The following is a 19,993-nucleotide window of genomic DNA, read 5'->3' as shown; positions in this document are numbered from 1 at the left end:
TGGAAAAATATATATATACACATATTGTATTTTATTGTAAACGATGTATTCGGAAAATAAATAAAATGATTCGTTTCATTTTTTTAAATTGTATTACCCTTTTACCTAGTGTCGATAACATTTTACTACGAACTTGGGCTTTTATTGTTATTGAGCTAAATTTAATTTCAAATTAGATTAATTAATTTACTAATAAACAAAATTTTTGTTTAAATGGATATCCATCTAATGATAAATAAATCGACCGGATCAGGAATGATGAGTAGTGCTCTCGGGCGACGTAATGCCCAAGTTTGTAGTGGAGTAGTTCCTACTTCTAGCGCTAGATGGACCATCTTCGGTAAACAAAATTGGTCAGTTTAACTTTAGAGTGTATACTCTATACATTATCGAATTTATAAATGGATAATACAAATAAATGATCAGGAATATGAAAAGAATTAACAAATACATTGATTTTGTGCAAATATTGTGAATGAGCAACTTAAATGGCACGTATAACAAAGGTAATTGTATCTATTCAGTAGGGTATATTCTATATCGACATCACTCTGATTGCTCACTGATTGATCATTCTCAAATTTTAATTAAATTTGATTCCTTACAGATTGTTCCTGATAGTGTTCAAGATAAGGAAGTTAAGATTTTTACTCAATGGAAAGTCTTGTTAAATAAACAAAGTCAATTGATTATTAAAGGAACAATAAATCAGTAAATCTACATAATTGGGCATACATCTTTACATTACATACATTTTACAATCATTCTAATTTTGTTTTTCTGTTGTAGTGAGATAATTGCTCAAAGTAAACCCATTATAAGGCGATTGACAACTACCATTGTCCAATCTACTTGTAAGCAGTTATACTACTTAAAAGGACATATCATTGACAATGAGTATGGTAAATAGTTATAATTATATTTTATATATCTGAAAGTTTTTTTGTCTGTTTGTTTATATTTCAATATTTAAAAACAAGTAATTATTTCACAGAATTACCAGATTATATCAGGAGTAAATTTTATGATGGATTTCCCCATGACTGGGAAAATGTTTGTGACATTTGGGGAACATTTGTACAACAAGGATGCAAATCAACTTTTCGCTGGCCTACCCCCATCATGGATAGTGATGATGATTTAAGAAGCGACATAACAGACACCACATTTGTAGACCCAAAAAGTACTGAGAATAGTATATCAAATTCAGAATCCTTAGAAGAATCGCATCCATCTCAAGCAAGTACTTTGAATGTCTTACAGACACAGACAGAAAATTATGATAAAGAAAATACTAAACAAAGAAATGTAGCTTCAATTTGTTTTTATTCTGAAAATGAAACAAATAAATTGAAGGAGAAATTAGATCATATTATACATAAATTAGCAAACAAGAATTGTCCTGAATCGTGTCTCAGTAAAGTTAGTCAATTACTTGATCGTTTATATTATATCATAATAAATGAATCAGTTACTGACAATGAATTCAATGTAAAGAATTCAGTAGTAGGACAAAACAAATATGTAGAACAGACACAAAAGAATAGAATAAATGGTTATTGTCCATCAGAATCTTTTGTTTTACAAAATGGTATTAAGTTGGGGAGAGATAATTGTCTAATTACTGATAACAAACAAAATTCTGACTGTAATGATTCGTTACGAAAGACGAGAACTTTTGCGAGAGTCGAAACTAGTAATAGCAGTAGTTCTGATGGTGAAAGTGAGATTTATGCTGGAGTTCCTAAGATACCAGTAGCACGGATACTAAAACGGAATGCATTATTAATAGAGACTCCTAAACATAAACGAAAAAAAAAGGTTATTCATCAAATGTATAATGTGGACAATAAAAATACGTTAAGTGTACCTTCGGTTAAATGTCCTGATACAATGCAGAGATCTGAAAAAATTAATGGCGCGAATCATTATGACTCCAGCATTAGTATCGTAGAGGATGAAAAACCATCTACGAAATTTACAAAATGTATTAATGCAAATGTTGGAAGTATCATAAACAAGCACACCAAATTTGATGTAAGTGAAGGAGAACAATCAAATGGAACAAACGCTTGTATGAAAGATAAAAATACGTATAAAACGCAGGAACGTTTTATACAAAAAAACTTGAAGTCTTTTGATACATTTGGTAAAATCAAAGATAATAAATGTGAAATTAATAGAAGTGCAGAAAATAGAAAACAAACAGTAGAAGCATATTCTCATGTGAAAACTTCTGAAGAGAGTAGCAGAGACATGAATTTTCAGCACCAAAATCGTATATCCTACAAACAGCATACAGAACTCTTATCTCGTTCGGAGAAAGATGTTAACAAAATGTCAAAACCTGTTATAATTAGTTCAATACCTATTACAGATGCTGTAAATAGTGATTTGAAACTGTTTGCACAAAATTTAAAAGCAGATGTAATTCAGAATGAAAACAAAAATATGAAGAAACTGAATAAGAAAACTCAAGGTTTAATTCAGAAAGGTTCCTCTCTTAAAAAATCTGATACCAAAAGAAATTTTAAATCAGCATTGTCAAGTATTAAAAAAGATCATAAAGAAAATATTAAAGTTCAGTTGGATTGCATGGATTTCACAACTTCCAGAAAATTAGCACAGAATTCAAGAATTCTTAAAGATAACCAGAGTAATAATGCAGATACAAATAAAACTAAGTTATTATCTTCTTGGGTACCATTGGTAATAAAGAAATTGGATATGAATTTAATTTTTGAGGGTAATTTAATGAAGTAAGTATTAAGGTGAATTTTATGTCTCTTTAATTCGATATGTAATATATTACTTTATTTATATAGCGAGTCTGGTTATATTCTCCAAAGGAAATTCAGAACAGATCCTGTGCTTCGCAGAATATCACCAAAATTAGTCGAGACAATACATCATGAATTTTATGAACTAATTGGTAACTTGAATGATACGAAGAATGGTAGGAATTAAAACATTATACTCATGTATCTCGTAAATAATTCAAATAATTCAAAATTAATCATTATTGTGGTTGTAGTGGTACCAAAACAGTTGTTAGTCAAATGTCGTAATGGGTGTCCCTTAAATATTGAGTTATTCTGTAAAACGTGGGAATTGTTACAAAATGAGAAGTGCACTGCGGAAGAATTGAACAATACAGTAGATACAATAAATATTGGTAGAAGTTCGAAAGGCAGGAGAATTATACCTCTATTAAATTATTGGACGGGTAAGGATATGGAAGTTCTCATCTTCTCAAGGAGTATTTTTCAAGAAAGTATTTTTATTTTTTCAGGGGAACGTGTTACTTTAAAAGGTGATAATCCAGTATACAATCCTGGCAGGCCACAAGATTCCCTACATATTTTTTCTTATGATAGTTGTAATGACAGTAAGTCTGTCAAAAGTACAAAAAAATGGAAAACCAATAAGAAAAGGAAAGCAGTTTGAGTCAATCAAAAGTACATACTACTGACATTTAAACTAATGTACACGTGTAAAATAATCTTCATATATATGTCCATTGTTAAGATGTTATATATAAGACAGTCAAACTATTTTGTTACGTTTTTAAATAAAAAATGTTTCATAATATTTACATAGTCTGTATTATTATGTTCACTAATAACTTCCTTGGTATGTTACAAACAATATTTTCTTGGGAATAGACTGGTACCACCATCTGACATAGAAGAAAAAAACTATGTATTATGTTACCCATTGTCGCTAAATACGCGCACTGTTAGATGGCGCCATTTGTTCAGTTACCGACATTCAATTACCGACACGTCGGTAAATGAACAAATGGCGCCATCTACCATCAAGAGTAGTAACTATTTCATGACAAACTTAAGTCCAAAAAATAGTTCGATGTGTTCACCACTAGATGGCATTTCCTTCAATAAAAATAAAATAAGTTAAATAAATCATAACAAAAATTAAATGAATAAGTTTGTTGCTTTAATTCGAAATCCAAATTGATACTTCTATTTCGAGCATTATTCTTTTGGGCTTTATTTTCATAGCTATAAAATGGTAATATATTAAATTTTCTTACATTGATTTGGCAAGCCTGGTGATGTTTGTATTTTAAATGTACATCGGTAGAGTGCATCTCGGTCACGTTCTTTTCTCTTCATCATGGCGGTGAGTGTTCAGTTACTATCTGAAAAACCGTTTTCTGAATCCTTAACTATCAGCGACATCGGACGTAAAAATAAAATTTTTGATAAACCACAAGAAATTTATAGCAGCTGATTTAACATTGATGAAATTCTTTTTCGTTCGCGTACATTTACTTCTATAATTTTTAACATGACAGATGAGGTTAACGAATGGCGTGTACCGCGCAAGCATAACATATATTGATGTTCTATTATATTTATACAGTTTGTGAAAGAGTTTTTCGTGTTGATAAATACGATTCTGTTACAGGATGTAAAGAAAGTGGAGAAAAAGGTCGGGAAGACCGAGAAAAAGGCGAGGAAGGAGCCTAAAGATGCATCCAAGAATGTCATGCGAGAAGTTCACATTCGTAAACTCTGTTTAAACATTTGTGTAGGGGAATCTGGTGATAGGCTTACTCGTGCTGCAAAGGTAAGTTTTCTAGATATTATCGATAATTAATCCTACTATTAAAAAAAGATAATATTTCTATTATTTACTTTTGAATTGTTGTAGGTATTGGAACAACTAACTGGACAGCAACCTGTCTTTTCTAAAGCAAGATACACTGTTCGTTCCTTTGGTATTCGTCGTAATGAAAAAATTGCGGTACATTGCACAGTTCGAGGTGCTAAAGCAGAAGAGATTCTGGAACGTGGATTGAAGGTAGTTTTGATTATTTATTATGTATATTCTGATTGTAATTATATTTTTGTATTTACAAATTCAAAGTTATGCTTTTATTAAAGGTTCGGGAATACGAATTGAGGAAAGAGAATTTCTCTGGTACTGGAAACTTTGGTTTTGGTATTCAAGAACACATTGACTTAGGAATCAAATATGATCCCAGCATTGGTATTTATGGTTTGGATTTCTACGTTGTACTTGGACGCCCCGGTTAGTATAGTTTTACTTTACATTTTATTATAATATGAAGAAATGAAACATGCACATTTATATGGTATCATAGATATTCTTGTATTATGTTATGTCTATTGGTTTATGAAACATGTGCTAAAGGAAATGCTTCATATTTGCAACCCATGCCCACTTCTTATACTGGGTGTGTTACTTAATTGATGCAACAAATAACTATTAGTAAAACAATTATATTCATACATTAGCAAACAATATTTTATGTGTAACTTATATGAGTATTCTTTATGTAGGTTTTAACGTAGCTCATAGAAGGAGAAAAACTGGAAAAGTCGGTTTCCAACACAGGCTTACCAAAGAAGATGCAATGAAATGGTTCCAGCAGAAATATGATGGTATTATTATAGCTGGAAAGAAGTAATACACATACTTTGTATTATACAATTCTTCCATAAAAAATCTGAAAATAAATTATCTGTTGTTTAATAAATTATCCATAGTACCTTACCCTGTTTTTGGCTGTTACATTTAAATATATAACACTAAAACAATCTGTATTTCAACAAGTAAGATTAGTTAGGAAACATATTAATTTAGCAACATGTTAGAATCTCACAGATTTTATTTATACTTAATTATTAGAACGTAAAACATTGATAAAAGTCACGTTTTCGCAAAGAAGATAATATAGAATTATTTTACAACCTAATACCATAAACTGAAGATTCATTGCACTGTTTTTATTATAATAGTTAGCTTACTAATTATCACAACGGCTTTTTTTTTTATACAAAAAACATGGTTATAGTAGTGTATAGTACAATAGGTAGAAATGCAAAAGGCCCTGTCTGTTCGTCAATATATGTGATTCTGTTACTTTCCACATTTGACTTGCTTCTTTTTTTTTTTTTAAATAATCTTCTTTGCATACAGTATTGTGTATGAATAATAAATATAGAAACTTAATTTTTGTTGGGTATATTAATTTAAATATTAAGCAGAGTTGGGTAAATTTTAGTCTGAATAAAGAATACAAATTCAATTGTCCATAGTAGGTCATTTATTATTATTATTTTTTTTAAATATTTATTCTTTATTCAAAATAAAATCTGCCTAACCCTGATATTAGGCCTAGTTTTCTACATTACAGAAAAGGAACTTTATAGTAATAGTTACACGTATTTTTTTACATTAAAGATCTTGAATTAGAAATGTGAACATTACATTTTTTTCTTTAAAATAATACTTCACAATTTTTGTATCATTTGTGATATGCATAAAATATATTGTTAAAAGTGTTCACATTTCTATTATAGATACATTCTAAATACGCATTCAAAAATACGAAGCGAAACTGCATATTCGTCCTAGCCCTAAATCTCGTTCTATAATTTATTTTTTTACAAGTTTTTAATACGAATAGCTAGTTAGGGTATCAGAAAAAAAACCTGTACATCCAGGTTTAATATTTACCGATGTTACTTTTTCTGTGTACAGTATTTTTCAAGATTTGTGCAACTATATAGCCAGAGAATACAACATGGTCTTTTACTTTGACAATATGTATAAGTACTTACATAGTCAAAAGTCTTTTATAATACTGTATTAGTATTACAAATAAATTTAATAACTTCACATTGATCAACAATGGTACGTACAACGTTTAGTTGTACTTATTATAAGTCATATACACAAATATCAAAATTATCCAGTAATTAAATGCTATTTATATATCATGTTGAAAGTTATAAAAATGTAGTACATCATTGAATAAATTGTTCATCCACGAAGGCTATCGAGGAAAAAGGGATATCCAAAAATATTTATTTTCAATGAGTGTAACACTGAAGTTTGAGAAAATGAAAAAAACCCGGAAATAACGAGAGTAATCATTATTATTAAAATGGCGCGAAGAAGCATTCAATATAGAAGCGTGTCTAAAGACGTTACTCGCAATAAAACTTTATTGAGGTTGCTGTAAATGAAATTGAAGAGGATATTCTTTATTTCCAGTTGCTAGTATGTGAGTAATTCTTGATTTCAAAGATTTGTTTCCTCTATTTTGTGATAGATAACTATCACAATTAATTCTGATAATATGAACATTTCTCCTTCTTCCTTAATAGTTCTTATATACATATACATATGTATGCAATTTTTTGTTAGGTAGGGCAATGAAATTATTTTCCGATACCCCCCATATTATTTGAAAGTATAGCTCTAATGAAATTTAAAATACATATGAGGTTAACTCTTATATACTAGAACTTTAATTTAGTCCCTAGTGTTTGGGATAGTTCTTATTAGCGACTGGACGAAGCAAAGCAGAAATGTTTTTTCTTTGCAGTTTGTAGTTTACGTTTCATAATTTTTGACTATTTAAGTGTATCTTTGGTTTTAACCTAATGATAAATATAGTGAATAACTTTAAGACACATGAAACAGATTCGTAACAGGTATATAAGAAATGTGCTCTTAAACTTTTCCCTTTGACGTCCGCAAATAGTTTCTTTATAATACTCTCTCATAACGTTTATCTAACTTGATATAACAAGCGGATAAAAAGGCAAGATATTTCCGTCAGTCTCCAAATTGTTTCCTTATCTGGACGCCATATTACCAGACTGATATAATTTAATATTTATATATTTCACAATAGATAGACATATGTATATTGAAATTAATTAATGTATATTCATGATATTTAAAGATAGGTTAAACAAATAATTCATGCGACAGTGAATCACATGTATGACATTTTAACTTTCTTATAACATGCGAATATATTTAGTCTTCTGCATTGAAATAATACAAATTATATTTATTTTATACAATTACGTATTTCCTTTCCAATGTTTATCATACCATGTTATATAATTTACACGTTATAATTAATAAATTTAATATTAGATATAGGTATTCATGTACATGTATGTGTATATACATTTTCTTTAATAAAAGATTTTTGAATACTGTTTCATATAAACTCTGTTTACCTGTACAATGCCCTAACTATGCTGTATATTCTCTGTACTCATAACATGATTATTTTATACAATAAAAATGATCACTATACATATATTTTGCATATATCAATTAATAATCTGAAAATTTCAATGCAAAGGATTAAATTACATTCAGCATTATATTTTCATATTTATATTACTTTTTTTAGTTTAGGAATTATAAGAGAGATTATGAAATTATGAAAAGAAAAATTTTTGAAAAAAATATATTAACTGAAAGTTAAATTATCAAAACATATAAATACAATATACAAGCTCATTAAAAGCATTCTACATTAAGACTTTAAAATTTCAATTATAAAAGTGAATATGTAGCAATATTATACACTGTTATGTTTGTTAATAGAAACAAATAATTTACAGTTCGTACCTGATCAGATATTTTTGCACTGACTTTCAACCCATATGTCTACCTGCAATGAAATTTATTATTTAAAAGGCTGTACAATGTATTACTTTCTTGCTGATCGATGTATTTTATCGATATTGTGCTTTTCAGCCTCTGTGAACCCCAGAATGCTTTCGATAGCGTTTAGATGACCATGATGATTTTCTTTGTCAGTTAGGAAATAGTAGATTGCCGATTTTAGGAACTGCAAAGTGATCTCTGGATCAAGGGCACCCTGATTACTTCTTGCTTCTATAATACGACGATACATTGCCTGTTGACCAAATTACATTTGTTAATAATTTATAAATAACAAGTCCTTTTCCTTTGTACCTTGTGTGTTGCATTTTCAATTATTTACATTCCTTAGTAGTGATTTCTTGAACATTAGATCCAGATATGATATAATTATAAAACGAAATTAAAAAAAAAAAATGCGAATCATTTATTACTTTTTTTAACCACACCAATAGATATGAGAAAAATAAATTTCATAAGAATTTATTTAGAAAAAGTGTTTGTACCAATGTAAGAGTAATTCGTAGTTCTCTAGATCTAATACTATCGCTAATGTTTTCTTTGTATGCAATGGTGTAAGCATGTAATGCTTAAGCACATGCAAACTTACATCAACCAAAGGATAATAAGAGGCTGTTTCTTCCAAGTGTACAGGATGATTTCCCCAAATTTAATAATAATGCGTAATCATAAGAATCACAACTACGTTTGTGCTTGATAATCGGCATGCGATCGCTGTGGCGAAGCATTTTAAAATAAATTAATTCTTTTGTGATAACGTTTTCAGAATATAATTAATAAATGGTAACACGTAGATCCAATTCCTGCCTCTATTGTTATTAGTTTTAATAAATATTAAAATTGTCTAGTTTATTATATGATGTTGATAAAACATTTTTATTATTCAAAAATGTATAACTTTATTATTCGCTTAACTAAATTATAATCAGTATGAAAACTACTTTATGACAGTATAAATCTACACATTTCATGATGGATAGGAGTATTGTTACAGTATATGTTAGATATAAATGTTTTTAATTATAAAAAAAATCGAATCAATGTAGATGAATTCAGAACAATATGTTTGTTAATAATACAAATATATAAGTAATTAAAATAGTAAGAAGAAAAATTAACTTTAGAAAGATTAAGGTGCTATAAAGAGTTTTTAATGTATAACGTTATGTATAAAAATGAAATAATTGACATACTAACTAACAGCTGTATTTACACATTTATTTGATATTTATATTCATGCTTGCAAAACAGAATACATATACTATACAATATAGTGAAAAATCTCTCTAATATTTAACTTGTAAGAGAATAGTTTTTATAGAAATAAATTGAAGCAATATTATATATAAATACATAAGAAAAACTTGTTGTTTAAAAATATCAATAGAATTACAAAAACGTAAGAATGATAATACTGGGAACAATATCAACATTAACTATATAATAAACATGTAAATAAAAGCAGAATGCTTACGTAAAGAATAAAATTTGCAAAACCCACAACTATATAAAATATCTCTGTTCTTTAATTGGGCATACAGAAATATAGACATTCTGCACAACAAACAGTACTCCTGAGAGACAATAAAAATACGTACAGTGTCTTGCAAATCTTGCGAATCTGTAAAAGGCGGAAAGAGAAAAGAAAGAAGAAAGGAGAAGGAGTTTAAAGATGTTTGTGCATTCTCTATGTGAACAAATATAACGCAGATGCTTAAGAAACAGTGGGTAAGAATTGCATCGCTTGGCAGTCCAGCAGAAATACAGACCTTACGTGTGCCAAGGACCCAGAGAGAAACAGCCTCTTGAGCACTTAATAAACTTTGGCTACGATCGGCTGAAATGTGAGGTTCAGGCGAGTAGCTTGTGTCCTGGAGTGTGAGCGGCGACCAAAAAAAGTGGCACATTATTAGTACAAGAGAATCTTGAACTACAGAAACGCACAGAAAGTGATGCGCGACAGTGAATATCAAATATTTTATGTAATTTGACATTTTTCAACATTTCTCTTCGTAAAATTCCAAAAACGTAGAAAAATTGTACAAACTTCAATCAAAAGAAAATTTGAAGTGGAATTAAAAAAAAAATACTATGCCACATAGGAGGAAAGGAAAGTTAATGTGTATGGTAATACTGATGGAATGAAGGAAAAAGGAATGTTTAAAAAAAAAAGCAACATCAAACAACATGTAGATGAACAACATCTACAGATAACATATAAAATGTCTTATTTTCTTTGTGTTAAAACGGATTTCTCGAAACCACGAAACAAATTACCGTTTGCAATATAAACAGTAATTTTTTATGTCCCGTTGCTGTAAATTTAAGTCGATTTTTTTCTTTTAAATTAATGATGCATTTTGATATCATTCTGATTATTGTAATGCACTTTAGTATATCGTGTTAAATAAGTATTTCATGCTATTTTATATAGTCATAAAAGTCAAGCTTCAACCATAAATGATGTCAAGCACAAAGAATTATATAATTTCCTTTTTAATGTGCAATGTGTATAATGTCGCTATTGTGGTATTGGCGATGTAAAAATGTAAATGGACAAGTAGAAATGGAAACATTTACCTTGATATTTTCTAATTCTGCTTGTGTAACTGTTAGTTGTTGAAGTAGCTCTGCAATAGTAACCTTCGGCGGCGTTTGATGCGCTTGTTCAAGTATCTGAAATTACGTACAAGAAATTTATATATCGATTTCCGTTAGAATTATAAATTTAAGAAACGCAGTGGTTGAAATTTGCATTTTTATATTTGAAATTCTTTTATCCTTTAAATGTTAAATTATCATGCTTTCAAAATTTTAGGAAAATGTATGTTAATTACTTTATCAGCTTGTTCTATGCGTGCAGCTTCTTGGCCTTTGGCATACATTTTCAGGTATATTTGTTTATTTCTCTCCTCTTGCTCATTCAACAAAGTCTTTTGCTCAGCGAGTTCAGCTTTAACAGCTTCTAATTCCGCTTCTAATTCATGAGCTCGAGTTTCCGCGGCATCAACGCTTGGTCTCACTTCACAATAACGTGTATTTACTTCAGCCAACTGATTGAGTAAGCTCTCCACCTGAAATTCAAAACCAAAGTCGTGGATCGATTTACAACAATATTTCAGTCATGGTATTTAGATCCGTCCAGTATCCGTCAAGATGTTAAATAAAATTTTCATTTCATTAAATATGGACACCTTGTCATTGTGTTTTTGCTTGAGTTCCTGAAGTTCGTCGACGTGTCTGCGGTGCATTTCCTCAATCCTGCTTTCATAATGATTCACTAATTTGCGTCTCTCTTCATCTTTCTCCAGGGTTTCTTCAGTGGACGTGGCGTACGCTTCGGAAGTACTGTCTTCGGTAACCTTATTAGACGTTGTGGCAACATTAATGGTCTCTGGCTGTATCTCTGGTAGGTACACCGAGTCTTTCGAGTGAATGGATCCGTCTTCAAAATGACCAGAGTCCGCCAAAGAGGAAGGAAAATCGGAGGGAACGCGTTTCTCTGGAGTACCTGGACTCGCGACTTTCTGAATCGTGCCTTCGTCTGGTAGATCCTTCGTCGGGGATTCAGGTGAGAAAGGATTATTTTCTCGTACGGTGAGAGCATCGCTGCTATCTGTCCTCTCATCTGGACTATTCAGAGATGCTTTGTATAATCTTAATTCCACCACCTCCTTCGTTAACCGACAAATCTCCTGATCCTTCTCCTCGATCTCCTTACGCGCTTCCTTCAGTAGAGCCTAGAAAAAAAAAAAAAACGATTTTGTTGAGAATGTTAATTTTCTGTTTTATATGGTTTTACACTATATAGAAATTGGAAAGAGACCAAAGTTTTACCTGGAACTTTCTAACTTGTCTAGCTGCTCTTTGGGTAGGCGTAAGGTACTGATCATTGTCACCGTTATGATTGGAACAGTGAACAACGTATTTCCTTGATCTACCGGACCATGTGGTACCGTTGAAGGCGAAGGTAGCATGCTCGCAGGCGCTTGCGGTACTGCAGGCACTTCCGTAACTTTTTACGCTTTCCGCATCGCTGTCATCGGCAATTCCAAAACATGATCCTGCGGAGGCCGCGTGTACAGATCGCGGCCTCACCGGGGTCAATGAAAGGCTCTGGAAAGTAACAAGTAATATTATTAACATTATAGTAATATTGCAGCTGATAACAAGACAAGTTCAATGACGGCAGACACAATAGTGGAATAATATGAGTAATACAGGGGAAAACAAAGAATCGAAGAAACAAAAGAAAAGGTTACCCAGTAATGTCATGTTTGGATCTATGTACTAGCAACTTAGTACATCAGTATGAATGAAATTGCATCGATAACACCGTACGATAACCGTAAATACGGTTGGATAGGCAGTGACGGGTACAATAACTTGTCCCACAAAATCATCGGACCTTAACCGTCATCGTTTTTATTTGTGGAATCATGTTAAAGATACTAGCTATTACATACAATACTGCAAGCGTTCTAACGGAGTATTTCTTCGCTTGAGATATGTGAAACAAAAAATTCGAGTTACGTTTATGGTACCTCGGTCTTTAATGAAATTAATGGATGCTGATTAAAATTAAACATAAGTAAAAAACGAAGACTATTGTTAAACAATTACAGATAAAGTATTATTAACTTCTTACTTTCATTTAAAACACTGTGTAAAAAAATAGTGGCAGGTATCAAGATTGGCTTTCAAAGGCTTAAACAGAAACAAATTGTACGTCGTCTTTATACCTGACTGACCTAAGGGTGAGTTACCTCAAGCTTAAGCAGTAGCTTCCTTGCAGGTATAGCAGGAGGTCTGGGTTGAAAGAAAGCCAAAATTAAAGGCCCCATTGAATAGAAAGATATGAGACCGACTCTTCTTTAAAGTCGAGGAAGCCTGCAGAATCTATACGAGAAAAGTTTTCAAGCAGAACTGCGATAAAGATTTTGTACGCTTTATGCGAGTCTTGCATTAGAGTAATCTTACGAAATAGACGGATAAATATTTACTTTATATTTTATTATGTAGTATAATTTTATATTTTATTGTATATAATAATACGAAGTATTCATTTGTCTTCTTTATTTAATTGTATAATTATTTTCCATTGCCTCCAACTTCGCAACAAAGTAATTTGAAGCAATATTGCGTTTGTCGGGATTTGTAGGTCTATTTCCACTATCTGTCCGTCTGTTGAAATATTCTTCAACGTGTTTTGATTAGGTTAAGGGTCGAGGTTATACTAACAAGAGCATATAGCTGTACCGCACCTTAATACCATAAATGTATTACTCCTGTTTACTTCTGTATAATCATTTTGTATTTAACAACTCTTTAGGTTGTTTATAGTAACTAACAATTCTAATTATCCCTGTTTTTTTTACTAAATTAAAGAAATGTAGATTGTAAAAGCTACACTCCAAAGAGTTACATTTTTAGATTCATACAATTGAAATAAATATTTTTTTAATCATTTCATAAAGACTACAATCACACTTCTCATAGTACTAGGACCTGGAAGTAGCGAAGGTGTGGTTTTTAATTTGTAGTGTTGCACAAAATTGCATAAAGGTTAGAGGGTCTCTCGTTTCCCTGCCCATCTCGATTACACGAACTTAAGTACGTATAATAATTAATTTAAAATTTGCTGCGCTAAGCGAGACGCCTCTTTCCCTTGTAAAGGCACACATACCCACTGATGCAATCTTTTATAGTCACGCATAGCTTATTAGAACAAGAGAAAATGGAAAGTTGCTTAATTAATGATTCAACCTTTCAATCCCAACCGGTTCTTTAAATTTAATTCCGAAGATACCATTTATCGAAAAAAGTAAACACCGTCGGGGCGGTTATAATGTCACCTTCAAGATAAGAAAAAATATTATTTCGAATTGCCATACTTTTATTTAAGTTGAAAGTGTAAAAGTAACGAATACATTTTGAATCAAAATAATAACTTCCATGCGCTTATTGGTAGGAGCAACAAAATAATATTTTGCTTTTATCTCGGTAGTTACACCCCTCCACCTGTACGCACGAAAGATAACGTGGCAAACAATAACATCGATGGGAAAAATTTACTCGTATTTTACGATGAATATATCTTTTACGAATACTGACACTTATGTTTCTATGCAGTTGTCACTGGATTCTTCAATAACGGTTACCAAGAACGTACAAGAAACACAAAGTCGATAAAACACAAATTCTTAGCACGCATCCGCGATCTACACGAAATCAATGATACATCCAGATGGGGAAAATTCTATCCCCAAAAAGATTAATAATGAAAGAGACTTCTACGTAAATGTTTCATTGTAATTATAGGCACACATGTGTAAAGTTTGTTCAAGTGCATATGTATGACGAAACATTCATTTGGTAACATCAAACCCATCATTTAATTTAAAAATTCTGCAAATTTCTTCAGTAGACATAGAGGATACAAGTAGTTATAAGATTGACTATATATTGAAAAACATGTTTTCATTTTGTACATTGAAAAGGTTGTTCCTATCGTGTACCTTAAAAAGCTTGTTCCTCTTAAGTACATCAAAAAGCTTGTTTCTATCTTGTATATTAAAGAGCATATTCCTTACATTGTATGTCAAAAAGTTTATTCCTATACCTTGTATATTAAAAAGCTCGTTTTACATTGTACATCAAAAAGCTACCTTACATATCAAAAAGCCTATTCCTATTGTATATATATTAAATAGCTAGTTCCCACCTTGTACATCAAAAAGCTTGCTCCTAATGGAACATAGTATCTATTGCGTATGGGGTGGACCTACTACACCACTTTCAGTGGAATGTAAACAATAGTGTTGATGTCATGTATTGTCAATGGTTGCAGGTGTAATGACACTCACGAGGGATCGTTGTCGCGGTGATTCAGTTCCATTCTCCGTGATGACGGGGAATATGCGACGGTCCAGGTGATGGTGTTGCTGGTGTTGCAGAAAGTTGAAGCGACGATGCTGCTGATGCTGTCTCGCCAGAGCCGCGGTGACCGCGGTACTAACTGCTGGTGGTGGTTGATGTGGGGAAGCCCGTTCACCGCGCACGCGTACGCTAGCCGAGCGACGCAGACCTGTAGGCGAGGGCCGTGGTATACGGGAATCCCATGGAGAGGATATCGAAGGGACCGTGGGTGATGGAACGGTAACCGTTGCAGATCTGCTCGTGCTATCCACGCTGCTGTCGGCATTGACCTTGATCGTACTGTCGTCGGTACATGTTGCTGACGGCGACGGTGCCAACTTCGTCGGGGAAGCCTCGTTTCCGTTGTTTACACGAGGCGAGGAGCCTGGATGCATCGATTGCAGGGAATGCAAGGACCTCTCGCTTTCGTGGCGGGCCATCCTGTCGGTCCAGGGCTTATCTCATCGCTTCGAGGAATTCCTGCAAAGCAATTGCGGTCTTGTCAGTTGCGAGGCAAGGCAATTATTTACATTCGAGGGTACCTGGCCTATTTCAATGACCTTTGCACTTGGACGTCCCTTTTGATTATGAGAGGATGTTAGGTCCCAAGAGTTTCTTTCTCGAGTTACACTCAGTTATTTTGTCTGGCAGTGTTTATATAAGTTAGAGGTTGATGTTATCCTTTTCAGTCATCGTCTATCTACGTCAGATGACCTTGCGATGACTTACAGCCAAGAATTTAAAGAAAATATGAAACTATCGAATGAATTTATTTTTTAGTACTTTTTTTGCGTAATGATGTATAAAAAGTTGCCTAATCTTTACAAATTCGTATTCGAACGAACGTTACAAATAAATTTATATACGTTGCTTTTACATTATTTAGTACTTTAAGTTAAAACCAACCTGTCGATAATAAAGTGATAACGAGTATTTTATCACTGATAACTACAGAATGTTATCGATAGCAATTCTAGTTCAGATATTGTATTATTGATACATATATAATGACTATATATCATCTAATAGTAGAAATGTTATTTCATTGCGTATTTCTAACATTCTGTATTTATTATTTGGCATAAGACTGCTTAACAGGACAAGTTCGTTGCATGTAATAATCGCACTTACATAGTAGAAATTACTGGAAACTACTGACAAGGACTCGGAAAGGCGTTTAATAAACGTTGTGCCCTTGAGATTTAACGTGGTGATAAATTACCTACCACTGATATTGTGTGTGCACGGAATTAAAATTTCGAGGTTTTAACATCTTTTAATTGTAATTGTAAATATAGCCAGCCACATTTACGTTTTATATCTATAATTGTGATTTGGTAATTGAAAGTTACATTTTATACCTATGATTGTAATTTTTTAATTATAATTTACATTTTATATTTATAATTGTACTCGCACAATTGACGATAAGACACTGCAATCTGTAATAGTAATTCTAGTAACGATCGATTACGCAATCGATTACAATTATGACTGATTAAGGCCAACCGTGAACGAGACTATACCAGCTTGTTAGAGGCTGACACATCGTCAGTTATGATTTTGATCCGCATACTGGAAGTGTTCGCAAAAATAACCTTCACTCGTTATTTCTTAAAGTCTACTACTTTCCTCAATAATGAACGTTCAGTAAACAATTTTCTGCTGAGTTCACGAATAGTTTATCGCCGTCCCTGAAATAAAACTTCCTTTTTCTCGCCGTATCGCTTTAGAAATACATAATCCTGAAATATGTTTGCCAAAGTTGCCGCATATAAAACTGTTACTTCAACAAACATGAATCCAAATTCTTACTTTGAATAAAACGAAATTTCAAATTTGATATCGTATTGGAGAAATTACTTATAACCAAAAATGGTCCGAAGTTAATTAACGTAGACTCACTTAACGTCTACTCACTCAGACATTTCATTGTTATAAACAAAAATAAACATCGTGTTATCAAAATGATCTGTAAACATTCTCGACCGTTTTGAACTTTGTTATGGCGCTTAAACGTTTTGCCTTATCTTTCCTTTACAATGCACGCCTGATACGCGCCGAATGTTTGATCAAGTATCAGTAAGATTAACATAACCCTAGTGAAAGGCAAAGTAAGTGAGTTTTATAAGTGCTTTTACACGATACCAGCTGTTACGAAAGAGTGAAGAATGCGGAATTCCGAAAGCTATAACGCGATCGTTTTCAGAATTATACTGTATTTCCAGCAGGAACTAGTTTCGGATATAGCGTGTCTAGAAATTGACTTCTCAAGAATATTCGCCATCCTTACCCTGTATAAATTATGAATAACAAAATATGGGAGAAATGCTGTCAGCCATCTTGCAATGTTGACATAAATATCTTAGTAAAATGAACGATCAAAATCAAAATAAAATTCTCTCAAGCAATTCGAAATAATTTCTTGTCCAATGGCTCGAAAAATCTAGCTGCGACACTGACTGATATTCCGTTTGCGCACATTATGATTTTTTATGAATCGTGTTATTGCACCCCGCCGCCGAATTAGAACAGTGAAAGGTCTATTTGAATGAAGTAATCGATCATTTGGTGTCCTATTTCACGAACATGCTGCAGTATTATGCAGCGTCCACATCATCCTGACGACGGTAGAAGAAAATATTGTTTTCATATTTTCATTATATCGCGTATCGATTGACCATTTAACGTGCATGCATTGACAATACCTGCCGCGACTATAGTTATCCCGTAAAATCTAAATTTCTGAAATAAATTTTACGAATAAAGAATACTCCATACACAAAATCATCGCAAACTTTTTATTGGGTTTTTGAAGAAAATATAGCTTTACGCAAGCATCATTGATTAGAATTGAATAATTTACATAAATCAAATCCACGGACAATAGAGACCCGGCCAGCTCCTTATTATGAGCCGTGTGAACGGGAAATAATTAGCAATTAGAAAGTAGTAATTAACGTAATCACGGAACCGTGTCTTACCTTTGAAACGTGAATTTGGAATGGTAACAGCGTTTCCCCCTCGTGCGAGTCTTCAAAGGGTTTTTAATGTTTATCATGCACGCTTGTCTCGTAATTATAGCACTCATGGGCTTCTAAATGGAAACGAATCACGTACAAATCGGAGACAGAGAAGACTCGATTTCACTGTTAATTCATGTCACGCGGGCTTATCGCATGTAAAGGTTGAACATAGCTGCGAATACTAATTCAGCGGTCAAAGTACTCTTGCACAAGGTAAATTTCAAGTATGCACTCATAGTTAGGGAACAGTTGTTCACGATTTGTTACAACTAGGATCTGAAGGAACACGACATTACACACCGATCACACCGTAAAACTTTGAACTGTTTCCGTACAGCTACGAGAAACGTGGCCACGAAGCGAACGTCAATCATCAACGAGCCTACGCGACTCGTGGAAACAAACACTGTTACGTTATAGCGGCAGAAAATCGCGAGATGTCGTATCGCTAGCCTCGATCATTGACAGCGTTCTTATTTCTGCTTGCTAGCGCCATCTAAAGGCATTTTCTTGAAACAGAACATGATTGATGGTCGATAAGAAATTTCGTTCTCAAACGGTAATCGTATCACAATTGAATATGCACGTTTACAGATTTCGAAGGGTAATTTACCGTAGTCTTGCAAAGTAACATTGTTATCAGATGAAAGTTTACCGAATAATTGACTATTTACTCACTTATTTCATTAGCCTAGGCGCTGCAGTTTTTAACTACGGCACTATCTCAGATATTATGGTAAAAATTTGAATCGTAGCATTACTAGAAGCAATATTTTGTAGGAAGTTTCTTCTAAAATACTGATCATTTCTAAACGATAACCAAAATAGATAGGACAATAATTACATTGAATGAAGTTAAATTAAATTTGAAGAGAAAAGCTCTTGTGCAAACAATGGTTGCAAAAGTCGAAGTACAAACTTCGAGTCATAAAGCAAACTTTAATGTTGACTTTAATTATAACTGCTTTTTACAAAGTGATAGCTAAAACTCTTCTGTAGCTATGTGTTGACTAAACCATACTACAATTTATTGATACGTATAAAAATATGTTAATGCTATCGATGGCAGCTCCTCATTACGTTGTAATAGATGCTACATCACCTGCGCTAATAATTCACAACTGATAAGTGTCTTACAATCGATCCTTTATTGAAACACATTCAAGCATCACGATTTCTAATTTAAAACATCTTAGTTATAACGACGTACATTTGTACCCAGATAATAATATGCTTCTCTAATATCGATAATCACTATCCACCTGCAGCGGTGCAATTAAAAGTGTTAGGCAGGACACATTTTTGCTTTTGTGGATTGAATTGCAGACTGTTCGGACATGTGAGATTGTAATACTGGACGATGGTTGCACCGTCCACGTAACAAAAATAGTAAAGTTTACAATTGGGATCGGGAATTCTGAATCTGCCACTTGCGGTGCACGGGGCTATCGTTGTTGTTGGTGTTGTTGGCGTTGTTGCACTAGTTGTTGGTGTTGTTGGCGTTGTTGCATTTGTTGTTGGCGTTGTTGGCGTTGTTGCATTTGTTGTTGGCGTTGTTG

General features: G+C 32.6%; 4 protein-coding genes across 6 annotated transcripts in view; 2 read left to right on the top strand and 2 right to left on the bottom strand.

Moving 5' to 3' along the window:
• Positions 1-348: 348 nt before the first annotated feature.
• Positions 349-3,591, top strand: LOC128873330 (uncharacterized). The gene is made up of 7 exons (XM_054116844.1): positions 349-506; positions 608-711; positions 790-902; positions 995-2,759; positions 2,826-2,956; positions 3,035-3,226; positions 3,293-3,591. Exons 1-7 carry the CDS (start codon positions 489-491, stop codon positions 3,445-3,447), a joined length of 2,478 nt encoding a protein of 825 aa, XP_053972819.1. The 5' UTR covers positions 349-488; the 3' UTR covers positions 3,448-3,591.
• Positions 3,592-4,015: 424 nt separating this feature from the next.
• Positions 4,016-5,527, top strand: LOC128873333 (60S ribosomal protein L11). 2 transcript variants are annotated; one of them, XM_054116849.1, is made up of 5 exons: positions 4,016-4,143; positions 4,432-4,593; positions 4,678-4,827; positions 4,911-5,058; positions 5,331-5,527. In XM_054116849.1, the coding sequence occupies exons 1-5, from the start codon at positions 4,138-4,140 to the stop codon at positions 5,456-5,458; spliced, it is 594 nt and encodes a 197-aa protein (XP_053972824.1). In that variant the 5' UTR covers positions 4,016-4,137; the 3' UTR covers positions 5,459-5,527. The 2 variants fall into 2 exon arrangements, with proteins under 2 accessions (XP_053972824.1, XP_053972823.1); XM_054116848.1 differs by lacking the exon at positions 4,016-4,143 and adding an exon at positions 4,183-4,323.
• Positions 5,528-6,172: 645 nt separating this feature from the next.
• On the bottom strand, positions 6,173-19,419 carry LOC128873331 (protein quick-to-court). 2 transcript variants are annotated; one of them, XM_054116845.1, is made up of 8 exons: positions 18,393-19,419; positions 15,357-15,888; positions 12,328-12,606; positions 11,685-12,230; positions 11,328-11,564; positions 11,071-11,166; positions 10,260-10,361; positions 6,173-8,725 (listed from the first exon to the last, which is right to left on the bottom strand). In XM_054116845.1, the coding sequence occupies exons 2-8, from the start codon at positions 15,846-15,848 to the stop codon at positions 8,516-8,518; spliced, it is 1,962 nt and encodes a 653-aa protein (XP_053972820.1). In that variant the 5' UTR covers positions 15,849-15,888; positions 18,393-19,419; the 3' UTR covers positions 6,173-8,515. The 2 variants fall into 2 exon arrangements, with proteins under 2 accessions (XP_053972820.1, XP_053972821.1); XM_054116846.1 differs by lacking the exon at positions 10,260-10,361.
• A 140-nt stretch (positions 19,420-19,559) lies between these two features.
• The window catches only part of LOC128873332 (integumentary mucin C.1-like), an 845-nt gene continuing 411 nt past the window's right edge, over positions 19,560-19,993 (bottom strand). The window contains exon 1 of the mRNA XM_054116847.1: positions 19,560-19,993. This exon is cut by the window's right edge and continues 411 nt beyond it. Within this exon, the coding sequence (XP_053972822.1) occupies positions 19,689-19,993 (305 nt within the window). The 3' untranslated portion in view covers positions 19,560-19,688.

The sequence above is a fragment of the Hylaeus volcanicus genome, chromosome 3 (genome assembly GCF_026283585.1).
Source record: "Hylaeus volcanicus isolate JK05 chromosome 3, UHH_iyHylVolc1.0_haploid, whole genome shotgun sequence".
Lineage (NCBI taxonomy): Eukaryota > Metazoa > Arthropoda > Insecta > Hymenoptera > Colletidae > Hylaeus > Hylaeus volcanicus.
This window is presented reverse-complemented; position numbering and strand designations above follow the sequence as displayed.

Bases quoted from the DNA above. Each gene is read 5' to 3' on its own strand.
- LOC128873330 (XM_054116844.1), top strand. The intron at 903-994 runs GTAAATAGTTAT...ATTATTTCACAG, and splicing joins TATCATTGACAATGAGTATG to AATTACCAGATTATATCAGG. The intron at 2,957-3,034 runs GTAGGAATTAAA...TTGTGGTTGTAG, and splicing joins CTTGAATGATACGAAGAATG to TGGTACCAAAACAGTTGTTA.
- LOC128873333 (XM_054116848.1), top strand. The intron at 4,594-4,677 runs GTAAGTTTTCTA...GAATTGTTGTAG, and splicing joins GGCTTACTCGTGCTGCAAAG to GTATTGGAACAACTAACTGG. The intron at 4,828-4,910 runs GTAGTTTTGATT...CTTTTATTAAAG, and splicing joins TTCTGGAACGTGGATTGAAG to GTTCGGGAATACGAATTGAG.
- LOC128873331 (XM_054116845.1), bottom strand. From the start codon at position 15,848: ATGGCCCGCCACGAAAGCGAGAGGTCCTTGCATTCCCTGCAATCGATG. The intron at 12,231-12,327 runs GTAAAACTTTGG...TTTTTTTTCTAG, and splicing joins GACAAGTTAGAAAGTTCCAG to GCTCTACTGAAGGAAGCGCG. The intron at 11,565-11,684 runs GTGTCCATATTT...TTTGAATTTCAG, and splicing joins AGCAAAAACACAATGACAAG to GTGGAGAGCTTACTCAATCA.